At 36.8% G+C, this 27,861-nt stretch overlaps 1 protein-coding gene across 2 annotated transcripts in view; it reads right to left on the reverse strand.

Moving 5' to 3' along the window:
• The window catches only part of ITGAV (integrin subunit alpha V), a 94,571-nt gene that overhangs the window by 10,121 nt on the left and 56,589 nt on the right, over positions 1-27,861 (reverse strand). For both annotated transcript variants that reach the window (XM_036253859.1, XM_036253861.1), the window contains exons 14-24: positions 26,519-26,564; positions 24,060-24,167; positions 22,377-22,435; positions 20,989-21,143; positions 16,600-16,737; positions 6,954-7,021; positions 6,152-6,299; positions 5,554-5,646; positions 2,294-2,373; positions 1,804-1,884; positions 1,201-1,306 (exon numbers count right to left, since the gene is read on the reverse strand). In XM_036253859.1, coding sequence (XP_036109752.1) covers positions 1,201-1,306; positions 1,804-1,884; positions 2,294-2,373; positions 5,554-5,646; positions 6,152-6,299; positions 6,954-7,021; positions 16,600-16,737; positions 20,989-21,143; positions 22,377-22,435; positions 24,060-24,167; positions 26,519-26,564 — 1,082 coding nt within the window. The remainder of the gene's footprint in view (positions 1-1,200; positions 1,307-1,803; positions 1,885-2,293; positions 2,374-5,553; positions 5,647-6,151; positions 6,300-6,953; positions 7,022-16,599; positions 16,738-20,988; positions 21,144-22,376; positions 22,436-24,059; positions 24,168-26,518; positions 26,565-27,861) is intronic.

Consider the following 27,861-nt stretch of genomic DNA (forward strand, 5'->3'; position numbering starts at 1 on the left):
AATATTACAACATGACTGTTACTATGAAAAAAGATCAAACTCAGTATTGACCTCAAGTGTCAGGCAGTATATGCTATGATAAAAATATAAACAAAAGAGGAAAATATAAAAATGTTCTTGACGAGCCCTGGCCAGTTTGGTTCAGCGGTTAGAGCATCGGCCTGTGGTCCTGAGAGACCCGGGTTCGGTTCCCGTTAAGGGCATGATCACGTCGATGTTTCTCTCTCTCTCTCTCTCTCTTTTTCTCTCCCCCACCCACTCTATCTGAATAAAATATGGAAAAATGTCCTCGGGTGAGGATAAAAAAAAAAGTTCTTGACGAAAGATGGCATAGAAAATTTTCTTCCTACAGAAACAAAGTTTTGTCGATCTGCTATAAGCACTTTCAAATTTTTTTTTTTTTTTTATCCTCACCCGAGGATATTTTTCCATATTTTGTTCAGATAGAGTGGGAGGGGGAGAGAAAAAGAGAGAGAGAGAAACATCGATGTGAAAGGGACACATCAAGTGGTCGCCACCCACACGACCCAACCAGGGCCGGGGACAAACTGCAACCGAGGCACGTGCCCTTAGCAGGAACCGAACCGGGGTCTCTCTAGACTGCAGGCCAACGCTCTAACCGCTGAGCCAAACCGGCCCGGGCAGCATTTTCAATTTTTAATCGGAACTGTAAAATGTCCATATGAAAATACTCAATGACCTATTGTTTTATTCAAGTAGTACTAATAGGTTTTAAAAAATAATTTGTATAAACTGCTTTCTTTAACCACTTGTAGCTACTTGTCTAATAAAAATGAACTTGTGGGCCTGGTCGGTTTGGCTTGGTGGTAGAGTGGTGGCCCACGGACCAAAGAGCCATGGGTTCAATTCCGGTCAAGGGCACAGACTTTGGTTGTGGTTGGGTCCTTGGCCCTGGTCAGGGTCATGCACGAGGCAATCAATTGATGTGTCTCTCTCGTGTCAATATTGCCCCCCCCCACTCTATCTGAAGATTTTAAAAAATGGAAATAAGTATCCTCAGTGAAGATTTAAAAAAAAGAAGTTGTGAATTAATAGGGGAAAAATTCAAAGAACTCTCTGGTACATACTTAAACTATGAATGGTTGACATAAAAATTAAACAGACTTGTCTTTTAAAAGTAGCCTGTCTGTTCCTCTCTTTGCTGGCTCCCTCCCGGTGTCAGTTAAAACAACTGCAAACCTCATAGATGTGCTGGATGACCGGCCCGACGTCTTCCTCAGTCTCCGGCTTCTCCTTGTGCTCCCAATTTGGAATCGGAAGGAAGATGTGATCAGGACTTGAGACTCTAAACAATGACCAAAGAAAACCTACCATGAATATCAAAATGATACAGTCAGTTCATTTTCTAGAGCACCCTGTATCCAAATGAATAACAGGAGAATAAAAAAAAAGCGCTATATATTTATAAAAGAAAAAGACCTATACATGTACATACACACACACTCTCACATACACATATACATAAACTACTGTTTATTGAATCTAACATAGCAGGTGAATTGATGTCAATTTGTGAATTGATGTCAAAAGTTCAATAAACATATTTTGTGCCTGCTTTGGTCATATCTGGTTTATTTCCAGATGATAATCAAAGAAATACTTGGAACACACACCTAGAACTTTCTTTCTACAGAAGCTATAGTTCTTTTGTAAACCATCACCAAACATGGAGTGCCTGCTATCCAAAAGTAGCTAGGGGGCCTAATAGTTTACTTTGTAACTACTTTTTAAAAGTAGTTTAAATCATGAGAATGAGATAACCAACTCAGTAATTATACTGACCCTCTTATCTCAACAGCAGCTAAAACAGCAAGGTCAACTCTGTAAGATACAACTGGGCTTACTTTGTCAAAAAGATTGGAGCTGAAAGAGAAAAAAATACAGTTAGGACTGAATTGGACATCATCATCATCAAAATCATACAGAGGCAAATGCAGTGACACTAAAAATGAACAAATTAAAAGCAACAAAGAAATGAAACACATTAAATCAAAATAATTATTTTCAATAGCATTTAATTCCAAGAAGATGGTCAAGTTTCAACTTAACTTTAAATTTTGTTGTATAAACTCAAAACTGATAAAATTATTCTTATGATATACCAATGATTTTAAAATGGTGTAATCACGTCAAAAAATTTTAGTCTATTCCATATTAAATTCTATTACATTACATATTTATAACAAATATTTCTTCAATAGTTATAAATTAAAAAGGTGGTTTTTAGTCACCCCAATAAATTCAATAAAAAAAGAAAAGATTGTTTTTATACCTTTGGATTTGTAAATCAAATTTCACAGAAGTATCCATCTCTGATTGCTGGTGCACACTGAAACGGAGACCAGCTAAGAGCTGAAGGAGGAAGAAAAGATGGTAGTATCAGTTAACACAATATCTAATTAGTGAAATTTCAACATCCAATAAAAAGGAATATTCTAAAATAGGGTTTTTCTGAGCTTACAATAAACTGAAAGTATTTTAACAAAAAAAATTAAATCTGATCATTCTACCAAGTTTCTTTTAAGACACCTGGGCCAATCTATAATGGAGTCTATTGAACAACAGTTCTTAATTAGTCTTTACAAAGAAAAGCAAAGGTAAATGTTTATTGATTCAATGAAAGTAAACAATTATGCACAATGATTTGGATACAGGAAGCTAACAAATGACCTTATGTTAACAGAGCAGGAAGGAAGAAATGGATGGTTTAAATGACTAAGAAAACTTGATTAAAGAATGCATAAGTAGGACCAGAACCAGGATTTCTCCACACTGTTCACAACTTATCAAGACCAAGCGTTCTAACTTCTGCAGGTGGAAAACTGATATTTTATTTTATTTTATTTTTTATTTTTTTCTATTTTTTTATGACTTTTTATTTATTTTTTTGTTACAGATATTTTACCTTTTTACCCCATTGGCACCCCCCACCCCACCCCACCCCACCTCCGCCCCGTCCCCGGCTTAGTTGTCCATGTCCATTGGTCATGCATACATGCATATAAGTTCTGTGGTTTAACTCTTCCCACCCCCCCACCCCCTCACCCCCTCTTCTGAGGGATGTCAGTCTGTGCCCTACTTCCATGTTTCTGGATCTACTGTATTCCTCAGACTGTTATGTTCATTATATTCCGTATATAAGTGAGATCATGTGGTATTTGTCTTTTTCTGCTTGGCTTCTTTCACTTAGGATAATACTTTCCAGGTCCCTCCATGTCGTCTCAAAGGATAAGAGATTTTTCTTTCTTACCGCTGCATAGTACTCCATTGTGTATATGTACCACAGCTTTTTTATCCATTCGTCTACTGGTGGACACTTGGGCTGTTTCCAGATCTTAGCTATTGTAAATAGTGCTGCTATGAACATGGGGGTACATATATTCTTCCTGATTGGTGTTTCAGGCTTCTTAGGGTATATTCCCAGCAGTGGGATCACTGAGTCAAATGGAAGTTCAATTTTTAATTTTTTGAGGTAGCACCATATTGTTTTCCATAACGGCTGCACCAGTCTGCATTCCCACCAGCAGTGTACTAGAGTCCCCTTTTCTCCACACCCTCACCAACACCTGTTGTTTGATGATTTGTTGATGGCGGCCATTCTGACAGGTGTGAGGTGATACCTCATTGTTGGAAAACTGATATATATATTTTTTTTTTTTGTACAGACAGAGTGGGAGGGAGAGAGAGGAAGAGAGAGAGAGGGAAACATCGATGTGAAAGGGACACATCGAGTGGCTGCCACCCGCACGACCAACCAGGGCCGGGGACAAACTGCAACCGAGGTAAGTGCCCTTAGCGGGAACCGAACCCGGGTCTCTCCGGACCGCAGGCGGACGCTCTAACCGCTGAGCCAAACCGGCCAGGGCGGAAAACTGATATTTTAAAGAGAACAACTGAGCCAAGCCGGTGTGGCACAGTGGTTGAGCGTCGACCCACGCACCAAGAGGTCACCGGTTAGATTCCCGGTCAGGGCACATGCCCATGCTGTGGGCCCAATCCCCAGTGTGGGGCATGCAGGAGGCAGCCAATCACTGTTCTCTTTCATCGATATTTCTGTTTCTCTCTCTCTCTCTCCCTTCCTCTCCTTTTAAAATCAATAAAGAAAAAAAATTCTTTTTAATAAAAAAAAATAAAGAGAACAACTGAGTTACAAGATAAGAGAAAGCAAGCTTTGGGATCATATAAATGACACACAGGGTATTTCTGGGGGATTTCAAACTGCCTCCCACTTTACAAAGTCTAAAGCTGGCCATTTTAAATAACCTGGAAACATCGTACTGAATGAGCTATGAGTGGAAAAGGTAGAGAGAATGAGAATATGAAAAAATAAAAAGCATATTCAACTTGTTAATGACACAGTGGGTTAAATATATGCGAAAAAATGCAATTCTAGGCATTTTGTTCAAACCCTACTATCTAAGAGCTCATACATCTAGAAGTAATGACGTTTAATGAAAATTATGCTTAAAGAATTATGGAATATTTCATTTTTATTTGATATACACACTGTATGAATTCAAGGTATAGAACATGATTTCATACATTAATAAACTGTAACGACCGCCTTTGTAGTGACAGCACCTTCATCGTGTCACACAATTATCATTTCTTTTTTGTAGCTGGAATAATTAAGATCCAGTCTCAGCACGTGTGATGATTATAATACAGCATTATTATCTACATTCTCAGTGCATTAAATCTCTAAGGCTTACTTACTACTAGTTGCAAGTCTGTGGTCCTAGAAGAGATGTGGTTTAAGGGTAAATACGGAATATTTAGCCCATATTATCACAGATCTTCAAATGACCAGTATCTATATCAACTGAAAAACGTAACACAAAACACTGCCATTTTCCCTTGATACTAGCAATTCTACAAAGTATAGTGTGGGGCAAAAGTAGGTTTACAGTTGAGAGTATGCAAAACACAGTTTACCCTTATATTATTATTATTTATTAATTACTGTATTTTTTCCATACAAAGAACTTTGCCCCACCCTATATTTTGTTTACTTTTTAGAGGATTTAGGAAGCAACCCATTGAGTGCATCTTCTCAAGCTCCCGGGCTACCTCCTCCACTACCTACCTGATTCAAACAAGGTGCTCCCTGATCCTGCATGGGACAACCACACAGGTTTCAAGTTAGTAAGAAATTCTATCTCACCTCAGAATGACAGTCTTGGTATTTGTCAGAGTAGCTTGAGAATTCATTAAACCATTCGTTTAAAATATCAAAGTTACAATTTCAGTACTTAAAACATGTTCTCATCCATTTACCAAACTGAAGGTAGTGTCAAGACCAGTTTATTGAATACAGTGCAACAACACAATACTAAAGTAAATTATTATTTTAGTCAAAACTAAACAAAACTCTACTAATCACTGCACTCTAAACTGAAATCAATTTAAAGACCCCATTTTGAAGTGTTTCGTTTTGGGGTTTTTTTTTTTAATTACTGTGGCCAAATTAATAGAAAAAATGTGCTACTTTCTTTAGAAGATAAAAAATTTCATTTAGTTAAAATGCCTTACTTGAGTTCCAGCCTTCATTGGGTTTCCGAGGTCACATACCACCTGGCGGGTTTGGTTTTCTGTCTTAAATGCACAGGAAAGTCTTGCTAAGGCCTTAAAAACGATTATAAGGAAAATAAATTAGTGACAAAAAAAAAGCCTTAAGACTAAAAACTCCCTAGACAATATGCAGTTAGATACTTAAGTTTCTTGTTTTACAAAGCAAATACATCCATTTGAGCAAATGAGATGGGAAGGCAGAAGCTGGAATTGTCTGCAACTGCCACATATAAATTTTAAAGTATTTCTGAAAGATCCCCTGAGGACTTAGATACCTAACCATATTACCTCTGACAAATACTCTGATGGACAGGCTTAGACACTTTATCTATCTGACCTTGTTTCAGGCACTTAGCTAGCAATTCTAAAAATGTCATATCAATGCATTATGCAGAGTATCAGGCTTTAAAGGAATTATGTAAGATGGGCACTCTATTGTCTAGCAATTTTGCCTTAGGTAGAATGGCTAAACCTGCACTGCACTAAACAGGGGATTAGTTCATTAATGTTAATGAGACCTAGGAGTGCGTTTCGATTTTTAAACCGGCAGTTTGCTTACTTCACTGTTGCGGACAACCCCGATGAAATCAGCCTGTGGTGGGATGGAAACGGTGAGCTCAGCTTCATAAGCACCTTCTCCTTGGTTCTGAGCCTTCACAATCAATGTCAGAGGGTTGTCGTCCCCAACATAGATCTTCTTTTGATCTCTACAAGTTAATACAAATCTAGACAATGAAAGAAGACTGCATAGGGATAGCATGACTGTTCAAAGAAGAAGAGACAAATACACAGATAGCACTGACATGTTCCACAGCGTCTCAAGATATTTTAAGACAACTTCACAGCTTAATAGAAAACTGGAAATAGCTCACTGGGTGCAAATCCAATGCTTCTCTAAGCGACAGAATGTTGATGCCACCAGCATATCACGACCATTCACATCTTTACTGAAGTAATCTTATATCTCTTTGTATGTACTTACTAATTCTCTGATTTTATCCAAAATATTGAATCATTTGTCATGATTCTCACAGAATTCTTTCTAATTTACATATCATATAAATGGTAATCAGATTCCTTTAGTTAGGAGTATATCAATAATGAAATGTGTCTTTAAGAGGATTTAATGTTACTTTGTGACACTATTCAATGAAGAATGGGAATAGGTGTCAACAACCAGTGGAAACACAGCACCTATTTTTTTGAAGCTCAATACTCATAGTTTTACCATTATAAAAAATTATCTATTATCCTCTAATATAACTAATTCTCATTAAAATATACTATTACTTTGAGTAGAAAAATGAGCTCTTCCATTTAAATTTCTTATTATATTGTATAATAGTTGGATCCAACCTTACCTATCTACGGAAACTTCGAGTTTGGGTTTACAAACATTGTCTTCCCCACAGTCAAGGAGAATATGAGCCTAAGAAAGAAAAGCAATTTATTTTTCCTACATGAAAAAGATAGCAATACGGGTCATACATGCAGTATACACCAAAATATATGTAAAGTATGTGAATATACATACACACACATACACGCACATATTTACATAGATTCATCGACTTATTTGCATATCTAAATGGAAAAGTAATCATAGCCACTTACTTTTTTTTCTTTATTGATTTTAGAGAGAGAGGAAGGGAGAGGGAGACAGAAACATCGACAAGAGAAGACATCGATTCGCTGCCTCCTGCATGCCCCCCACTGGGGATTTGGCCCACAACCTGGACATGTGCCCTGACCAGGAATCAAACCGGTGACCTGTTGGTACATTATGCTCAATCACTGAGCCACACCAGCCAGGCATAGCCACTTACTTTTAAACAAGTCAGTAAACAGTCAAGAGTGACAAGGAAGAAAAAGAATCATAGGACAGAATACAGTTAGTTGGAGCCATTTAGTTCTATCTCAAATCAAGCTGTTATGATTTTGGCATGTAGTGTCATGCAGAAGAGAAAGTAACGCAAGAAATGAGAGTTCAGCTGCCACTAGTTAAGTTGTGTGACCTTGGGCAAAATAAACTCCCTTCTAGGGTTTCTCATTACAAACTGTGCCTCTGCCAACATCATGGGAATATGGCTACAGAGAGTAAAAGAATAAGGAGCTGTGGATATACAGGAGCAATTCAGACAGGCAAACCAAAGGGAACAGAAACTGGCAGTGATGAAGGAAAATGTTCTAGATGCATTCAGGTCAGCCTATCCAGGACAGGTGAAGTAAGCAAACACCTGAACTTCTCTCGCCAGTCTGGTCATGAGCGTGCCTGCTGGAGCGATATGGAAACTGTGGAAGAAATAGTGGGAGGGAGCAAAAGAGGTCGAGGATGACTTGAAAGAAGGAATATAAAAATTAAGGAAAGAAGAAAGAAAAAAAAATAAGGCCACTTTGGGTTTGTCTATTGTTAATATCCAAAGGGCTTCAGTTCCAAAAGCAGACAGAAAGAGAAAAAAGATTTAAAGGGGAAAAATAAGGAAAACCTTCCCTGAAAAAAAATTTTTAAAAGGTGACTGTATGCTTCCAAGTCACTAGAAGGGATACACAGCCACCCAGAATAAAATTATATGATAGACATCTTAACTGTAAATTGAATTGGCAATGAAAGCCAACAATGTATGTAAATTAATTTCCCAAACCTAGATGTAAGCCGTTTCTATGCACTTCAAGAAGGGGTTAGTGGGGCAGGACCATTAGAAAATGATTCTTTAAGTCATACCAAACACAATCACAGCTAAATTAGCTCAGGAATAAAAAGTGTGGATTTTGCAGATAATAAATTAACTAGTGACATGGTGTATATTAAAAACTTCAGAATGATGAGTATCTGAGGTTTGGAATGAGAAATATATATGAAATATTAATAAACTAGTACAGGGATATTTGGCTAACCATCACTCTATATCAAAGAAAACAGGCTTAGCTGGCATTGGTGTAGCTAAAGTATTAAAATATGCTATCAAGAAAGATTGTTTCATGCCCAGTCGGTGTGGCTCAGTGGATGAGCATCGACCCATGCACTAAGAGGTCACCAGTTCAATTCCTGGTCAGGGCACATGTCCAGATTGTGGACCCAATCCCCAGTGAGCGGCATGCAGGAGGCGGCCAATTGATGTTCTCTCTCATCAATGTTTCTATCTCTTTCTCTCTCTCTAAAATCAATAAAGAAAAAATATTTAAAAAAAAAAAAAAAATGATCGTTTCAGAAATGCAAAAGTATACAGCAATGTCTTCCATTTACAGAGAACCAAATTTCTAGTTAAATACTTAATACCTTGCACAGAATAAGAACTTACTACACATTTGAATAAATACATGAAGGGCAGGAGAAAAACACTAATCTTTCTCCAGAAAGCACTAAACCTCTAACTCCAAAGAATTAGGATGCAGAAAGGGAAACCCCAGAGTTACCCTGGCCAATACAGCAGCCACTAGCAGCCACATGTGGCTTTTGAGCCGTTGAAATGCGCCTAGTGTGACTAAGAAATTTATCTATTATTTTACTTTAATATTTTTAATCCTCACCTGAGGGTATGTTTTTATTGATTTGAGAGAGGAAAAGAGAGAAACATCAATGTGAGAAAGAAACTTCGATTGGCTGTCTCCTGTATGCCTCCCCAGCTGGGGATCAAACCCCCAACCTAGGTATGTACACTGCCCAGGAATCAAACCCGAAACCTTTTAGTGTATGGACAGTGCTCCAACCAACTGAGCCACCTGGCCAGGGCCCAAGAAATGTCTTTTTGAATTTTATTAAATTTAAATTAATTTAGCCCTGGCCAGTTTGGCTCAGAAGTTAGAGTGTCGGTTCGCGGACCAGAGAGTACTGGGTTCAGTTCCCGCTAAGGTCATGTACCTTGGTTGCAGTTTGTCCCTGGCCCTGGGTGGGGTTGTGTGGGTGGCAACTAGTTGAGGTGTTTCTCTTACATCAATGTTTCTCTCTCTCTCTCTCTTCGTCCCCCTCTCCTTCCCACTCTATCTGAAGATAAATGCAGAAATGTCTTCAGTTGAGAATAAATAGAAAAAAAATTTAATTAATTTCAATTTAAAAACTGATACTCGATTCTTTTTTTTTTTTATGAATTTTTTATTTATTTTTTTGTTACAGATATTTTACCTTTTTACCCCATTGGCACCCCCCACCCAACCCCACCTCCGCACCGTCCCGGGCTTAGCTGTCCATGTCCATTGGTCATGCATACATGCATATAAGTTCTATGGTTTATCTCTTCCCAGCCCCCACCCCCCCACCCCCTCTTCTGAGGGATGTCAGTCTGTGCCCTACTTCCATGTTTCTGGGTCTACTGTATTCCTCAGACTGTTATGTTCATTATATTCCGTATATAAGTGAGATCATGTGGTATTTCTCTTTTTCTGCTTGGCTTCTTTCACTTAGGATAATACTTTCCAGGTCCCTCCATGTCGTCTCAAAGGATAACAGATCTTTCTTTCTTACCACTGCATAGTACTCCATTGTGTATATGTACCACTGCTTTTTTATTCATTCGTCTACTGGTGGACACTTGGGCTGTTTCCAGATCTTAGCTATTGTAAATAGTGCTGCTATGAACATGGGGGTACATATATTCTTCCTGATTGGTGTTTCAGGCTTCTTAGGGTATATTCCCAGCAGTGGGATCACTGGGTCAAATGGAAATTCAATTTTTAATTTTTTGAGGTAGCACCATATTGTTTTCCATAGCTGCTGCACCAGTCTGCATTCCCACCAGCAGTGTATTAGAGTCCCCTTTTCTCCACACCCTCGCCAACACTTGTTGTTTGATGATTTGTTGATGGCGGCCATTCTGACAGGTGTGAGGTGATACCTCATTGTTGTTTTGATTTGCATCTCTCTGATGATTAGTGATGTTGAGCATTTCTTCATATGTCTTTTGGCCATTTGTATGTACTGTTTGGAGAGGTGTCTATTTAGCTCCTCTGCCCATTTTTTAATTGGGTTCTTTGTCTTCCTTTTGTTGAGTTGTAGGAGCACTCTATATATATGGGAAATTAACCCCTTATCTGATACATCATTGGCAATGATGTTCTCCCATACAGTGGGTTGCCTTTCCATTTTGATGATTGTTTCTTTTGCTGTGCAGAAGCTTTTTAGTTTGATGTAGTCCCATGTGTTCATTTTCTCCTTTATTTCTTGTCTTAGGTGATGTATCAGTGAAAATTCTGCTCTGTATTATGTCCGAAATTTTGTTGCCTACATTTTCTTCTAGAATTTTTATGGATTCACGGGTCACATTTAAGTCTTTTATCCATTTTGAGTTTATTTTTGTGTATGGTGTAAGTTGATGGTCTAGTTTCATTTTTTTTGCATGTAGCTGTCCAATTTTCCCAACACAATTTATTAAAGAGGCTGTCTTTACTCCACTGTATGCTCTTGCCACCTTTGTCAAATATTAATTGAGTGCATTGCTTTGGGTCCATTTCTGGGTTTTCAGTTCTGTTCCACTGGTCTATATGCCTGTTCTTGTGCCAGTACCAGGCTGTTTTGGTTACAGTCGCTTTGTAGTATAACCTGATATCTGGTATTGTGATCCCACCTTCTTTGTTCTTTTTTTTCAAGATTGCTGTGGCTATTCGGGGTCTTTTTTGGTTCCATATGAACTTTTGAAGTATTTGTTCTAGTTCTATGAAATATGTCGTTGGTATTTTGATGGGGATTGCATTGAATCTATAGATTGCTTTGGGTAGTATGGACATTTTAATGATGTTAATTCTTCCAATCCATGAACAGGGTATGTGCTTCCACTTTTTTATATCTTCCTCTACTTCTTTTTTCAATGACCTGTAGTTTTCTGCAAATAGGTCCTTTACTTCTTTGGTTAAGTTTATTCCTAGGTATCGTAATTTTTTTGGAGCGATGGTAAATGGGATTGTTTTTTCAGTTTCTCTTTCTGTGAGTTCATCATTGGTGTACAAGAATGCCATCGATTTCTTGATGTTAATTTTGTATCCTGCTACTTTGCCAAATTCATTTATTAAGTCTAGTAGATTTTTGGTGGAGTCTTTAGGGTTTTCTATGTACAATATCATGTCATCTGCAAATAATGACAGCTTCACTTCCTCCTTTCCAATTTGGATCCCTTTTATTTTTTCTTCATGTCTGATTGCTGTGTTTAAGACTTCCAGTACAATGTTAAATAAGAGTGGCGAAAGTGGACATCCCTGTCTTGTTCCTGTTCTTAATGGAAATGTTTTTAGTTTCTGTCCATTGAGTATGATGTTGGCTGTAGGTCTTTCATATATGGCCTTTATTATGTCGAGATATGATCCCTCTATTCCTACATTGCTGAGCATTTTTATCAGAAATGGATGCTGGATTTTGTCGAATGCTTTTTCAGCATCTATTGATATGATCATGTGGTTTTTATTCTTCATTTTGTTTATGTGGTGTATCACGTTTATTGATTTGCGAATATTGTACCAGCCTTGCATCCCTGGAATGAATCCCACTTGGTCATGGTGAATAATTTTTTTGATGTATTTCTGGATCCGATTTGCTAATATTTTGTTCAGGATTTTGGCGTCTATGTTCATCAGGGATATTGGCCTGTAGTTTTCTTTCTTCGTAGTGTCTTTTTCTGGTTTTGGAATTAGAATTATGCTGGCCTCATAGAACGTGTTTGGAAGTCTTCCTTCTTCTTGAATTTTTTGAAATAGTTTGAGGAGAATGGGTGTTAGTTCTTTTTTGAATGTTCGGTAAAACTCCCCCATGAAGCCATCTGGGCCTGGGCTTTTGTTTGCTGGAAGAGTCTTGATTACCTCTTCAATTTCCTTAGTTGTTATTGGTCTGTTCAAGTTTTCTATCTCTTCCGGGAATAGTTTTGGGAGACTGTGTGTTTCTAGAAATTTGTCCATTTTGCTTAGATTGTCGAATTTGTTGCCATATAGTTGTTCATAGTAGTTGTTAATGATCTTTTGTATTTCTGTGGTGTTGGTTGTTACTTCTCCTCTTTCATTTCTGATTTTGTGTATTTGGGTGCTCTCTCTTTGTTTCTTGGTGAGTCTAGCTAAGGGTCCATCAATCTTGCTTATCTTTTCGAAAAACCAGCTCTTTGTTTCATTGATCCTTTGATACTCGATTCTTTAAACTAAAAAACTTCTAGTATGTTTAGAACTTAATTATGTGAATCTATTTTTTCAGCTGCAAAATATATAAATTCTAAATACAGAACAAATATCTGTGATGAAACTTTAGCATTTGAATTGAGAGATGCTGTGTGTAATATTACACTCTGGACTTTGAAGACAGTAAAAAAAGTAGAATGCGAAATATTTCACTGATAATGTTTAATTTGATTACATAGTCAAATGATATTATTTTAGTTTCATGGACTGTTTTGTGTTCCCCCCAATTCATATGTTGAAGTCCACAATGTGACTTATATTTGGAGATATGGTCTTTAAAGAGGTAATTAGGTTAAAATGACATCATTAGGGTGGGCCCTAACCCAACATGACTGGTGCTTTATAAGGAGATTGGGACACAGACACACACAGGGGGACCATGTGAAGACGAAGAAGATGGCCGTCTACAAGCCAGGGGTGAGGTTTAGAAGAAACTAACCTGCTGACACCTGCTCTTGGACTTCACGCCTCCAGAACAAATTCCTATTGATGAAGCCACCACTCTGTAGTACTTTGTTATGATTGTCCAAGTAAACTAATACAGATATACTATTAAAATTAATTTTGCCTGTTTTCTATCTTTTTTTAAAAATGTTGCTGACCAGCCCTGGCCGGTTTGGCTCAGCGGTTAGAGCGCCGGCCTGCGGTCCTGAGAGACCCGGGTTCGGTTCCCGCTAAGGGCGGGTACCTCGGTTGCAGTTTGTCCCCGACCCTGGTCGGTTGTGTGGGTGGCAGCCACTCGATGTGTTTCTTTCACATCGATGTTTCTCTCTCTCTCTCTGTTCCTCTCTCTCCCTCCCACTCTACCTGAACAAAAAATGGAAAAATGTCCTCGAGTGAGGATAAAAAAAAAATTTTTTTAAAATTAAAAAAAATAAAATGTTGCTGACCAGCCTGGCCGGTTTGGCTCAGCGGTTAGAGCATCGGCCCACAGACCAGAGAGTCCCGGGTTCGGTTCCCGATAAGGGCGAGTACCTCGGTGTAGTTTGTCCCCAGCCCCGGAAGAGGTCATGTGGGTGGCAACCAGTCGATGTGTCTCTCTCACATCGATGTTTCTCTCTCTCTCTCCCTCCCACTCTAACTGAATATAAATGCAAAACAAAAAAAAAAATGTCCTCTGGCGAGGATAAAAATAATAATTACAAAATGTTGCTGACCAGCCAATTTAAAATTACAAATGTGGCTCATGTTATATTTCTGTTGAACAGAAGGACTTTATAGAGCATACAGTAAACAAGTTTGTAATATGACCAGTGAAATAAAGGACCTATTTTATTTTATTTTTTTTAATCCTCACCCGAGGATATTTTTCCATTGATTCCCAAATAGAGTGGGAGGAAGGGAGAGAGAGAGAGAGAGAAGGAGAAAAACATTGATGTGAGAGAGACACATCAATTGGCTGCCTCCCGCATGACCCCAACCAGGGCTGGGGGTCAAACCAAGGTACGTGTCCTTGACCGGAATCGAACCCAAGACTCTTTGGTCTGCAGGTCGACTGAGCCAAACCAGCTAGGGCAATAAAGCACCAATTTTAAAAAGTAGTAAATAATAAGAATGGTGGGTGGGCAAATAATATAGGAATGAGAGTAAATAATAAAGCTCCCAATGCAGAAGGAAAAATGCCTAAATGTAAGTAATGCTATTGTTGAAACAAATGAACACAAGGGAAAAAAGAAACATTCAAATAATGAAACGCAAGAAAGAAGGAGGAAAAAAGGAAGTCAAATATTATTAAAGTTAGTATTTCTCTCAGAGGACTTCAAAAGTTAGCCTAGTTACTTGATTATCTGGCTTATACACTCTATTGGTATTAAAGAGATTGGTGATCTCACTAAGTTAATAAAAAGTAATGTTAAGCCTTGGTCAGTTTGGCTCAGCAGTTAGAGCGTCAGCCCTCGGACCAACGGGTTGCAAGTTCGATTCCTAGCCCAGGTCATGGCTTGGTGGACGCAACAAATCAATGTGTCTCTCTCATATGGATATTTCTCTCTTTCTCTCTCTCTCTCTCTCTCCCTCCCTTCCAACTCTATCTAAAAATCAATGGAAAAATATGCTCAGGTGACAATTAACACACAAAAAGAAACAAAAAAGTAATGTTAACACTAATAAATGTTTTCCAAAAATTTCTAAAACTCTAGAGAGAAAATAATTATAATCCAAAATCAAAACACATAATGTAAAAGTACAAGTAACAATTAACTTTTAAAAAGTACAAAATTAGCCCTGGTCGGTTTGGCTCAGTGGTTAGAGTGTTAGCCTGCAGACCAGAGAGTTGTGGGTTTGATTCCCAGCCAGGGGTGCATGCCTGGGTTGTGGGTTCAATCCCTGGCCCTGGATGGGGTCGTGCAGGAGGCAACCAATCGATGTCTCTCTCCCTCTCCCTCTCTCGCTCTCTCTCTCACTTTCACTCTCCCTCTCCCACTCCATCTGAAGATAAATGGAAAAGTGTCCTAGAATGAGGATTAAAAAAAGAGTATAAAATTGAATGACAGCCTCTAAGAGGCTCAAATGTTCATTATTAAATTATTAATTAACATAATATTATGGATCCTCTAAAAAATATATAAAGAAAAGGAATATAAAATATAAAGAATATAAAGGGCTGTGTTTACAAGTTTTATATAAATGGGTAGTAGAAAGTGACACATATATCCTAATTATTCATGTGCAAAATAAAACATTTTTTTAAATTATTAAAATATACAAATCATGGAATACCTTAAAATATATTTTAATTTGCCTTATATATCTACCATATATAGTTTCATCAAATCACACACAAAAAAGAATTTTTGTGATATTAGAGTTTTAGACAAAGAAGAAATAACAACCAAAATTCAGGATAAAGCATTCTACAAAAGAAAAAAATTAATCTAAAAATATGAACATGTAATAAAAAAGAGGAAGAAATAAGAAATACAATCATAATTTTTGAATACATGGGTTTTACATAAAATTTTTTAAAATATATTACAGTCTTTATTAAATTTTATGGCTTTAGTTTTATGAAAAGAATGTACTATAGATGTATATGTATTTTTTATAATTAAATTGTAAGTCAAAGATAAAACAGATATAAAACTTGTTCAGCAAAATACTAAAATACTATGTAAATAAACTGGTGTACTGATGTTTTCCTTGAATTATTTAACTGTTTTATATGACCTCATCTTTCTTTCCATATCACTAAGTTCTAAGTGGCTTTAAATATCTTTAACCTGAAAGTTCAGATTCCTTCCCCTCTGACTTCTTTGACTAAAATCCCAAGATTATCAAAGCAATCCCCTGTGGTTTTTTTTTTTTTTTTTTTATCCTCACCTGAGGACATTTTTCCATTTTTTGTTCAGATAGAGTGGGAGGGAGAGAGAGGAAGAGAGAGAGAGAGAAACATCGATGTGAAAGGGACAGATCGAGTGGCTGCCACCTGCACAACCCAACCAGGGCCGGGGACAAACTGCAATCGAGGTACGTGCCCTTAGCGGGAACTGAACCTGGGTCTCTCTGGACCACAGGTCGATGCTCTAACCACTGAGCAAAACCAGCCAGGGCCCTTGTGATATTTTAAAGTATGAACTGCAAGATCATAAAAAAATTAAAGTATAGCCCAGCCAGTATGGCTCAGTGGTTGAGCATCGACCCAGGCACCAACGGGTTAGTTTGCTTCCCAGTCAGGGCACATGCCCAGTTTGTGGGTCCCATCCTCAGTGGGGGCATGCAGGAGGTGGCCAGTTGATGTTCTCTCTCGTCGATGTTTCCATCTCTCTCTCCCTCTCCCTTCCTTTTTCTCTAAAATTCATTAAAAAAAATTTTTTTTAAAACAGAAAAGTATAAAATTAGTGGTAAAGTGAGAAATTATGGTACCTGTCGACTGACGTTGGCGGGGGTGAACTGGTTAAGCACGGGCTGCAAGCCTGTGGAATCAGCAGCTGTTCTGTAATCCAACCGATACTCCATAAAAACAGTGATTGGAGTGAGTTTGTCTCTAAATTCAGACTCATCCTAGAAATGGAAAAGCTATGAATTAATGATGACATCAACCTATGACATCAAACTGGAGAAACCCGTAAGTGCAGAATACAAAGCCAGGTAGCTGTATTACTAATCTCTTGATCCAATTCTACCAACCCCTCTGGTAAAACTATCCTTATAAATAGAGTATCCAAAAAGATTATCATTATTCATGGAGAACGCTTATTCAGTTTTTGTATTGTCATGTAATATTTGACTCACACAAAAATATACCAAGCACATTAATAAAATGCGCACTCAATGCACACCCGATATAACTGGAACATTACTGATATTACTTAAGCTATCCATGTGTTCCTGTTTAAACCCCTCTGCCTTCTGTCTCTGAGGTAACCACAGTCCTGAATTTGAAGTTCACCATTCCCTTGACTGCTTTCAGCAGTTTTAACATAGTGTATATATCTCTAAACAATGTTCTTGAGTTTGCTTTTCCCACTTATTTAAAATTAGATCAAATATATTATTTTGTGATTTGCTTCCTTCTGTTCAATACTCTTGTTGAGATTCACCCATGCTGCTGCATGTAGCTGAGGTTAAGTTTCACCACTGAGTAATATTTCATCATATAATGAATCCAATATTAATTTGTCCATTCTCCTACCAAACGTTACTTGGATTTTGTAGTGCTTTTTGTTTGTTTTTGCTATGACAAAAATAGTGTTGTAATGATTCTTCTACAGAGCAACAAGGAGTTTGTCAGCTGTAAACCTTATCAATACCCAAACAATTTACACTGCCATTAGCAATGTGTAAGGATTCTCATTAATTCACATCTTCACCAACTGACAGGTATTGGAAGATTTTGTTTGAATGTAAGACAGTATTACTTCATGATTATAACAAAGCATTTGTCCTGGTTAAATCACATTTATCTAATTTAATCAAAATCTTTTTGTACACTTAAGTAACATGATCGTGATTTTTCAGTTTATTCATATTCATTTACATTTCAGTATTTTTAATGTTAACACACCCTAGAATTTCATTAGCTTAGTAATTCTGCATCTATGTCTTTGTGTAAGACTGGCATGAAATTTTGTTTCCTCTTTTATTTGTAGTTTTCAATGCCTAATTTTGTGGAGGTTTTTCCCTTCATTTTTTTTTTCTTAACCTTTCATTTAAGTTAAATAGCATTTAAGGCTATGCATTTATCTTTACATTCTGATAAACTGTGACATCCCATTTTTTGTTTGTTTTTAAATATATGTTGAATTTACTGGAGTGACATTTAATAAAATTATATAGGTTTCAGGAGTACAATTCAGGTGTACAAATACACCTGGTTCACCACCCCAAATCAAGTCTCCATCACCATTTGTCCCCCGTTACCCTCTTTTTACTTACCCCTCCACTCCACTTTCCTCTGGTGATCACCACGCTGTTGTCTGTGTCTATGAGTTTGTTTTTTGCTTAACACCTTCGGCCCTTTTCATCTGCCCCACCCAGCCCCTGACAGCTGTCAGTTTGTTCTCTGTATCTATAAGTCTACTTCTGTCGTGTTTATTTTGTTCATTAGATTCCACATATAAGTGAAATCATATGGCACTTGTCTTTCTCTGACTGGCTTATTTCACTTAGCATAATGCTCTCCAGGTCCACCTATGCTGTCGCAAAAGCCAAGATTTCTTTCTTTATGTTCAAGTAGTATTCCATTGTGCAAATGTACCACAACTTTTTATCCAATTATCTACTGATGGGCACTTGAGCTGCTTCCAAATCTTATTGCAAATAATGCTTTAATGAACATAGGAGTGCATGTATTCTTTCAAATTAGTATTTCAGTTTCTTCAGATATATTCCCAGAAGTGGGATTGCTGGGTCAAAGAGCAGTTCCATTTTAAATTTTTTGAGGTAACTCCATACGACTTTTCAGTGACTGCACCAATCTGCATTCCCCCAACAGTGCACAAAGGTTCTCTTTTCTCCACATCCTCACCAACACTAGTTTGTTGATTTATTGATAGCCACTCTGACAGGTGTGATTTGATATCTCATTGTGGTTTTCATGTGCATTTCTCTGATGATTAGTGACACTGAGCATCTTTTCATATGTCTATTGGCTTTCTGTATGTCCTCTTTGGAGAAGCATCTATTCAGGACCTTTGCAATTTTTTAAATGGATTGTTTGTTTCTGGTGTTGAGTTTTGTAAGTTCTTTATAAATGTTGGATAGTAACCCCTTATCAAATGTATCACTGGCTAATATGTTCTTCTATTAAGTGGATTGTCTTCTCATATTGTTGATGGTTTCCTTTGCTGTGCAAAAACTTTCTAGTTGAATGTAGTCCCATTTGTTTATTTTCTCTTTTGCTTCCCTTGCTCAAGGAGATGTATCAGAAAAAATATTGCTACGAGAAATGTCTGAAATTTTACTGCCTATGTTTTCTTCTAGGATTTTTATGGTTTTGAGTGTAACAGTTAAGTCTTTAACACATTCTGAGTTTATTGTTGTGTATGGTGTAAGAAAGTGGGCTAGTTTTTTTTGTTTTGGGGGGGGGCAGTTTGCACATACCTGTCCAATTTTTCCCTACACCATTTATTGACTAGACTATTTTTACCCCATTGTATGTTCTTATCTCCTTTGTCAAATATTAATTGACCATAAAGACGTGGGTTGATTTCTGGGCTCTCTATTTTGTTCTATTGATCTGTATGTCTGTATTTATGCCAGTTTCATGCTGTTTTGACTATGATGGCTTTGTAGTATGGTTTGATATCAGGTAATGTGATTCCTCAAACTTTCTCTTTCTCAAGATTGCTGTGGCTATTTGAGGTCTTTTGTGGTTCCATTTAAATTTTTGAAATACTTGTTTTAGTTCTATAAAATATGCCATTAGTACCTTGAAAGAAATTGCATTGAAACTATAGATTGCTTTGGGTAGTATGCACATTTTAATGTTAATTTTTCCAATCCATGAACACAATATATGCTTCCACTTATTTGTATCTTCTTCACTTTCTCTCTTCAGTGTCATAATTTTCTGAGTACAAGTATTTTACACTTCTCAGGGGGACCCCCCACAGCTGACCTATCCCTCCAGAATCTCAGCCTCTGCCCACAGAGCGGGGCCAGCCCTTTTTGCATATCTGCCCTTCCTACCAGTCTCAATGTGGCTTCTTCTGTAAATCCTTGGTTGTAAGACTTCTCTACTTGACTTGTGTTGGTGAGCACACAATACAATATACAGATGAAGCCCTGGCTGGTTTGGCTCAGCGGTTGGAGCATTGGCCTGTGGACCAGAGAGTCCCGGGTTCAGTTCCCACTAGGGGCACATACCCCCTCCCCCCAAAAAACAATATACAGATGAAGTGATAGAATTATACACCTGAAACCTATATAATTTTATTAACCAATGTCACCCCAATAAATTCAATCAAAAAGAAAATGCTTCTCTTCAGCTAGTCTTCAGTTGGTTATACATGTTGCTCCCTTTATATTTTAACTGTAATTCAGTTTGGTCCTGGGAAGAGGTGAGTGTAATATCCACTTACTCTGCCACCATCCTGGATCCCCACACATTTTGATATACAATATTTTCATTATGATTCAATTCTAAGTAAATTTCCATTATGATCTCTTCTTTGACCTATGTTAAAGTCACAACTTCTACCTCTCTATTTTTTGTTATTGATTTGCAAAAATCACATTGTGATCAAATAGCATATTTTCTATGATACCAATTTCTTAATTGGTTTAGACTTCTTTATGACCTATATACAATCAACTTTTATATTCTCTAATTGTTGGGTGCCAGGTTCTATGTAGGTCTGTTATATCGAGCCAGGCAAGTCTGACCCCCTGTGCTGGTGTCTACAATTACTGTTCACCCTCTCCCCTGAATCCATCCTACCCCAGTCACCCTGGATCACATGTCTGCTTACAACTCACAAGTCAGATTCAGCCAATGGCAGTTTTTAATTGCTTGCTTATTTGGGGGGACCCTGAAAATTTCTTGTACTATCTTGAGAGTTCAGCAGTTTTTAAGAAATACATCCGCAGCATTATTGTGGGAAGGCTATTTGGAATATCCAGTCTACCAAGAGTAGAAGTCCATTACTCAGGTTTGACATTTTAAAAAGCCACACTTCCTCAAGTGTATTTTCCTGTGCTTTCCTATTGATTTAATACTCAAAAAATGTATAGAATAGGAAAATCATCTAGATGAGAAAAAAAAACAGTAAGTCAAAAGAAAAGATAATGGAGCAGAGAAATCTCTCTTACCCGCAGGTATGCTACCAGTTCCTCACACTGCATCTGGCCCCCCCTTGAAATGGTCATGTTCTTGGAGTGACCCGGGGACCTGTTATGGAGAAACAGTGCTCGTCGAATTGCTCCTTTTTGCTTGAGTTTATCCAAAAGAAGCTCCACCTGGAAGTCTATACAAACCAAAGGATTTATAACCAATATCATGTTTCTGGATATCTATCTGTCCTAGACATCATGAGTTTTCATGTAAACAGAAATTTTTATTCCTTTAAAAAGTAATTTGCTCATAATTCATCAAGGATTTCTAAACATTGTGGTGAATACTACTATATCAAACACTAGGATGAATGAACAGTTTGCATCCTACTTCCATTTAAGCCACTGTTGTGACTATCAAATTGTCACACAAATATGTCTCTCTGGACGCAAGTGACCACATATAGTTGTCTGGATCAAGAATCACCTTAAAATGAATGTGCAGCCAATAGTCTGAAGCACATCTGTTAGGATTACTGCTTCTAAGACTCCGGTCTTTAAGGAGTTTCTTCAAAGGGGGAAAGAGTGCAGGTCTTTCAAACCACAAATGTCTTCCCAAGTTTCTCTAACTGTTGAACTTCATGTCAAATGTGGGTGAAAACCCAGGGTTATTTTGCTCCCAGTTCTGTTCCATTCACCACACTGCCCTCCTTGCTGTTTCTCAAGCACACTAAGCATGCTCTTGCCCCCAGCCTCCTGAAATTACCATTTCCTCTGTGCACAATACTCCTCTAGACATCCGCCAGCTTCTCCCTCTCCTTGCAACCCTGTATGAACTTTCCTGCAGAAACACACCCAATAGATGCTGCCCTCTCGCCCTGCTCCACTCTTCCCTTAGCACTTGTCACTGACATACTGACAGCTCTCGGCAACAATTCCTTAACTCTCCTACCTGGCTCTCTGGACCACAGAATCACATTTTGGAAATAAAGAGTCAACTCTGAACTTGCAATATGTATTAAACATAGTGGTCAAAGTTTTTTCTCATGATTTCTAACCCACCTGTACTCCAGAGACTGCTTGGGCTTTCTCCAAGACATAAAATATAAAGTTCTCAATCATCTACTTATAAACAGTGAAACTCATTTCCCCTCAAGCTCCTTCACCTCACAGGGGTAACCACTGAACTTTGTGAAGATCATATTCACCATTTAGGGGGCTATTTTTTCACAATGTCAATAAATAAATGTATTATTTCTGAATTGGGTTATGAGGTTCCAAACACAGTAACTATGTTACAATATTAAACGGCTTTAAACATTCAAATAACAATTGTTTGAGTAACTATTTAAATACCCTAAGACAGTTTTTTAAGTGTTGTTTTAGCAACATCATTAAAATGATACAATTTTCCACAGAACACTTACTAAGTTTCATGGGAAGTGCTCCTTTGCCATCGGCCTTTAAGCAGAATCTGACATTAAAACTGTAGGGAATAAAAAAATACACAAATCCTGTAATTCAGTTTAGACATTTTTTTTTTAGTACCATTCAAGTCTCTTCAAGTCTCACATTCCTCATATAGCTTACACTGTGAAGCTTTGTATCTTCCTCCATGTCTTAATATTACATTTAAAACATGAAACTATATAAAACAATCGAATTCATCCTTCACTAGTTCAAGTGCTCTTGCTTTCATAGGCCCTGATGAGGGGAAAAAGAAAAGAATTTCCTAACTTCCTCAAGTTTACAGAATTTGCAGATAAATCTAAATGAGGGAAATGATGGTCCCGACTTCAAAGAATGTCTCATTTAATAAAAATTAAAAAAAAACCACCAAAGCGTCCTTTAACTAGCAAACATCCCTAGGATGGTGTTTTTCACAATTTACTAGCAAGTCCTGAAATCAGTTTAATGGGTTGTGTCCAGCATATTTTAAAAAGTCATTAAATAAATAAAACTGACTTAGGTATCAAAGGTTAAGATTTCCTGAAACTGTTCTTTCAATTACACACATGTGTTTGCTGGATTCTGATGCAAAATGCATTTTGTACTATGTACCACTACCACCATCGAAAACATATGAAGGCTACTGCTGTAGTGTATTCTAAGGCCCAAGTGCACACTAACAAGCACACGCTGAGCACCTTCAAGTGGACAAGCAGCATGAGTGGAGGGAAGAAGCTGAAAGGCAGCGACACTTACAGCCAAAAACCTTCAAAGCAACTTCACCACCAAGCAATAAAAATGAAAGCCAAATAGTACAAAAATGTCAATGCAATCAAATGAAAGACATAACATTTTGAAAAATGATTTAAATAATAATTCAAAGACAAAATCCAGAAAAATGTTTTTTCATTAGCTCTTTTGAAATAAAAACTTCTCAGCCTCCAATCATTCTGTAAGTTCTCTGATTTTCTTGTGTGCCAGGAACTTGAATAGTGTCTCCCAAAGAGGGGTACTCATAGTGATTTTAATAGCATATGGGTCCAGATTTTTCATTATTAATGTTATATTTATTTTGAAATGTGTGAGACACTGGTTGCTCCATTTTAAAATATTTTAAGCCAAAAGCGAAAATATAGCAAAATCATGCAACATAGGAAAGAATAGCATAAAAATAATGAAGACTTGAGAAACACCAAACTATAGAGAAATTCAGACATTAAATTTACAAAAAAATATTTTTTTTCTTTAGAAACTAGTGAAGGAACAAGTAAAAGACTAGTAGCTAGAGCAAAATAATATATTTCATTCAGCTACTCACAAATTATTAAATCTAAAAAATATGTCTTTTAAATATTAAAATGTTCATAGGTCTTTTTAGAATTAAGTATAAATTAATTCTGATTACCAGCTTTTCCTTCTTTCAGAATATATGCATTGATCATGCATTTTTTAAAACTTTAACTTTTTACCATACATCTAAAGCTTTCTATATCTCTTCCTCGAAACAATATTTCTATAAGCCAATCTATGACATGAAAACAGAGTACACCCATGGAAACTGCTTTAGCAGTATTTCACTCCTCTGCCGTCATTTTCAATTGTTTTTACAATAATTGAACCACTAATCACAGTAATAACTATTATTAAACGAATACTCTTACCAGGAAACTTTAAGATCGGTCCCAGGCAGTGGGCAGGTTTTATTGTCTTGGTTTAAAATGCTAGGATACACTTCAAGGCCAGCATTTACAGTGATGACCGGTCTGGCTCTGAGGCGGGGAGGGGGTCAGAAATAAGGGGGAAAAATTAAAAAGTTGTTTAAAATGTTAGATTGATCTAAGCATTTTAGGTTCCCATTCACTGTATACACAATGCAGTGTTTACTGAAGCAGTGTTTACAACAGCAAAAAGAAAAGAAACAACTTAAATTCAGAATGACCAACTATCCCGATTGGCCTTCGCACGGAAAGTGCCACGACCCAGTAAATTCCTCAGTCCCAGGCAAAGCGGGACAAGTCGCCAAACTATCTGAACTCTGTCCATCAAAGCAGAATTGTTAAACAAGCCATGGGATATGTACGCAATGCCATGCAATACAGCAGGGAAAGGACTGCCACAACTCCCTCTGCGCCGCTACGAAGGATCTCTGAGGTACGGGCAAGACACAATTCTAATATGATGGGGGGAAATCCACAATGTACAAAGGATACATGCATACACACCACATATGATTATTTTATTGCATAGTATATTTCTGATAGTATATACCAATAAACTAGTAACCAGTGTGAGAAAAGACTTTTTATTGTATGCCCTTTTTATATAATTTGAATATTTACCACATGCATTTACTACTTCATTAACAGCCATTTTACTGAAACAATAAGTAGTTTTCCAAAGTTCAGATGCACAGATTTAAACTCTGTATAAAAATACAGTAGGCGCAGGATAGTGTGCCTGTCTTGATCATGAAAAATCCTGGCATCTGCATGAAACATACCGCCTTGATGCATCACCAACTCCATTACACAGTTTCAATGTTAGTTTTCCTGCCATGTATAAACATGGCCCAGAGAAGAGTAAACATCTTAATCTAGTTAGGATGCCAGATGATATTCCAAGGCATGAGTAACTGATCAACTACAGAGAATAACTGGGAATATGTATAAAACTGGGAGATTCAGATATGGGGATTTATACAATGCTCTAAAAAACAGTTCTGGAAGTCCTTCCATACTGCCTTTGTAGTCACAGAATGTTGTGGCACAAACACCAAGCCAATTTCTTGCCTCTCTGAGAAAAAATGTAAACTCCTATAATTTTTAAGAGAGATTTAAATGTAAGAGAATATTTCTAGACATAATTTCAAGAATAAAGAGTAAAATTCTAAATGCTTTTTGTAATTAAAAATATCTAATAAAAATGAGGGTGAAGATGGAAATGATGATGAAGGTATAAATGAGAAGAAAGAAGATAGAAAAGAGGACGAAAGAAAAGAAGAGGAAAATGGAAAAGGAGATGGGAAAGACGAAAGAGATGAGAAGGAAAATGAAAATAAGGCTGAAATTGCAAAAGAAGTGGTTGAAAAAGAAGAGGTAAAAAAAGAAGAGTCTCAGAGTATTGTTTAAAACTGCCCTATGTAGTTTCATAATTTGGTAATATGTACCTCCATGTTGTAATGTTAATAGAGATAAATATTTTTATCAAATACTTTATAAACACGGTTTTTCTTTAGCATTACCTGAATTTCAGAATATCTTCATACTGATCATTAGCCACAAATTTCCTAACATGAAATCTTCATAAATTTTGTGATTATAATAGTAGAATGTATAGGAAAAAAAACATGCTTTCAACTTTGTCAATTTTCCTTTGTGTAAGTTATGTGTTAAATCTTTGCATTTTACTTTTACTTCTGTGTGTGATAATTTTATAAAGTGGAGAGTTCTCAAAGGAAAAAATGATGTGTGGTTCTCTAGGTTGCTTTGAACTATTTTTATGTTATGCTAAGGAGTTAGAATTATCTTTTCCAAATGTGACTAGTTTTAGTTTGGGAAAACATAAAATTATAATTTCATTTTTAGAAGAAACACAAATGTTTATTTCAGAAGGGCAGTTCTGACTATATGTCTATCCACAAAATTTTACTGGATTTATCTTAATAAAATTTTTCTTCAAAAAAAAAAAAATCTACAGCTTTCTCTACTTTAGGATCTCCTTGTATACTACTACTTGTTTGCAATAGACCTTAAATAGAATGAACAAACAGCCCTGGCCGGTTTGGCTCAGCGGTTAGAGCATAGGCCTGCGGTCCGAAGAGACCCGGGTTCGGTTCCCGCTAAGGGCACGTACTTTGGTTGTAGTTTGTCCCCGGCCCTGGTTGGTCGTGCGGGTAGCAGCCACTCGATGTGTCCCTTTCACGTCGATGTTTCTCTCTCTCTCTCTCCCTCCCACTCTATCTGTACAAAAATTGGAAAAATGTCCTCAGGTGAGGATAAAAAAAAAGAATGAACAAATTTTACCATTACTTCAAGAAAATTAAGCTAAATTCACACACTGGTATCTAACTATAAAACTTTCAAATAATTCAGAATAGAATAAGATATGGAAACATGCTCACCTGTATAAGACAGCTCTATCTACACCAAAAGCTCCTACAATTAAGTCTTAAAAAAGAGTAGAAAAAAAAAAAGTTAATATAATCATGATTTCTTTTTAAATTCACATACCATTCTATAAAACTTTCAATACATACAATACAGATTTAGATATAATCTCAAAACTATCTTCATTAGGTGATTAAAGATAACCTTCGAAAGGGTAAAATGTGAAAATTCGAAATAAGCAGTCATCAATGGCAAAAACTGATCATAAAATTAGTATTTCATTCAGATAGATAAAATCTTTTTCATGGATACTTAGTAAAAATCAGCCACAATGGGGACGTGTAACCCCAAACACACATACCCCAAAGGAAAAATCTGTAGATGCCTGTGGATTTCACAGCTTCACTGTAAAATTTCTTATTTAAAAATTATATTTATTTTATTTAAAAAAATAAAACAAAACCAAAAAGCATACGACATATATTTAGAATACTTAGACTGACAGCAGGTAGTACTCAAATCCACAAACATAAAGCATTAGTTTGTATATTAACGGGTAAAAATGGTATCAGAGATCTGTCTCACAGCTTAACCAAGCTAAATTTGAGGGAGCCCTTTCTAGGCAGAAAAGTACATGGGGTAAAAAATACATACTGGCAGATTGTACTGCATAAAAATTAAGAACTTCCCAAAAAGGCAAATGTGACAAACTAAGAAACATACAGGGGCAGGAAAAAGTAGGTTTACAGTTACGAGTCTATGAAGCACAGTTTATTCTTGTACTATTATATATTAATTATTGTTATTATTTTCCATATGAACAACTGTAAACCTACTTTTGCCCCGTCCCTATATATGAATTGAGTTAAAATTCTCAATATTTAAGGCACTGCCACAAGTTAAAAGAAATGAATAAGTTAAGAAAAACATCCCAATAGAAACTGAGAAAAAAATATGTAAAAAAGAAATTCACAAAAGTAAATATATGCAAATAAACAAAAATGCTTACCCTCATAAATAACAAAAAACTAGAAATGAAGACAAAATAACATTTTCCACCTGTCATATAGCTTACAGTTACTTTAAAAGGAACAATAGCAAAATAAAAGGGGAGAAAATGGGAACAAAAGATGACACCCAACATGGGCACAAATGTGCAAAATTGACCATCACTCACTGCTGGTAAGTGCTTTTGGAGGGAGTGGGATTGTATTCTGACAATATGTATCAATACATTTTTTTAAATGCTGCTTATCTTAGACACAGCAATTCTAAAACTTTGTCCTATGGAAATAATAAAAAAATAAAAAATGGTAAAATGTATGTACCAGAATTATATACAAGAAGACAAATGCGC

Source organism: Molossus molossus, unplaced genomic scaffold (assembly GCF_014108415.1).
Source record: "Molossus molossus isolate mMolMol1 unplaced genomic scaffold, mMolMol1.p scaffold_m16_p_11, whole genome shotgun sequence".
NCBI lineage: Eukaryota > Metazoa > Chordata > Mammalia > Chiroptera > Molossidae > Molossus > Molossus molossus.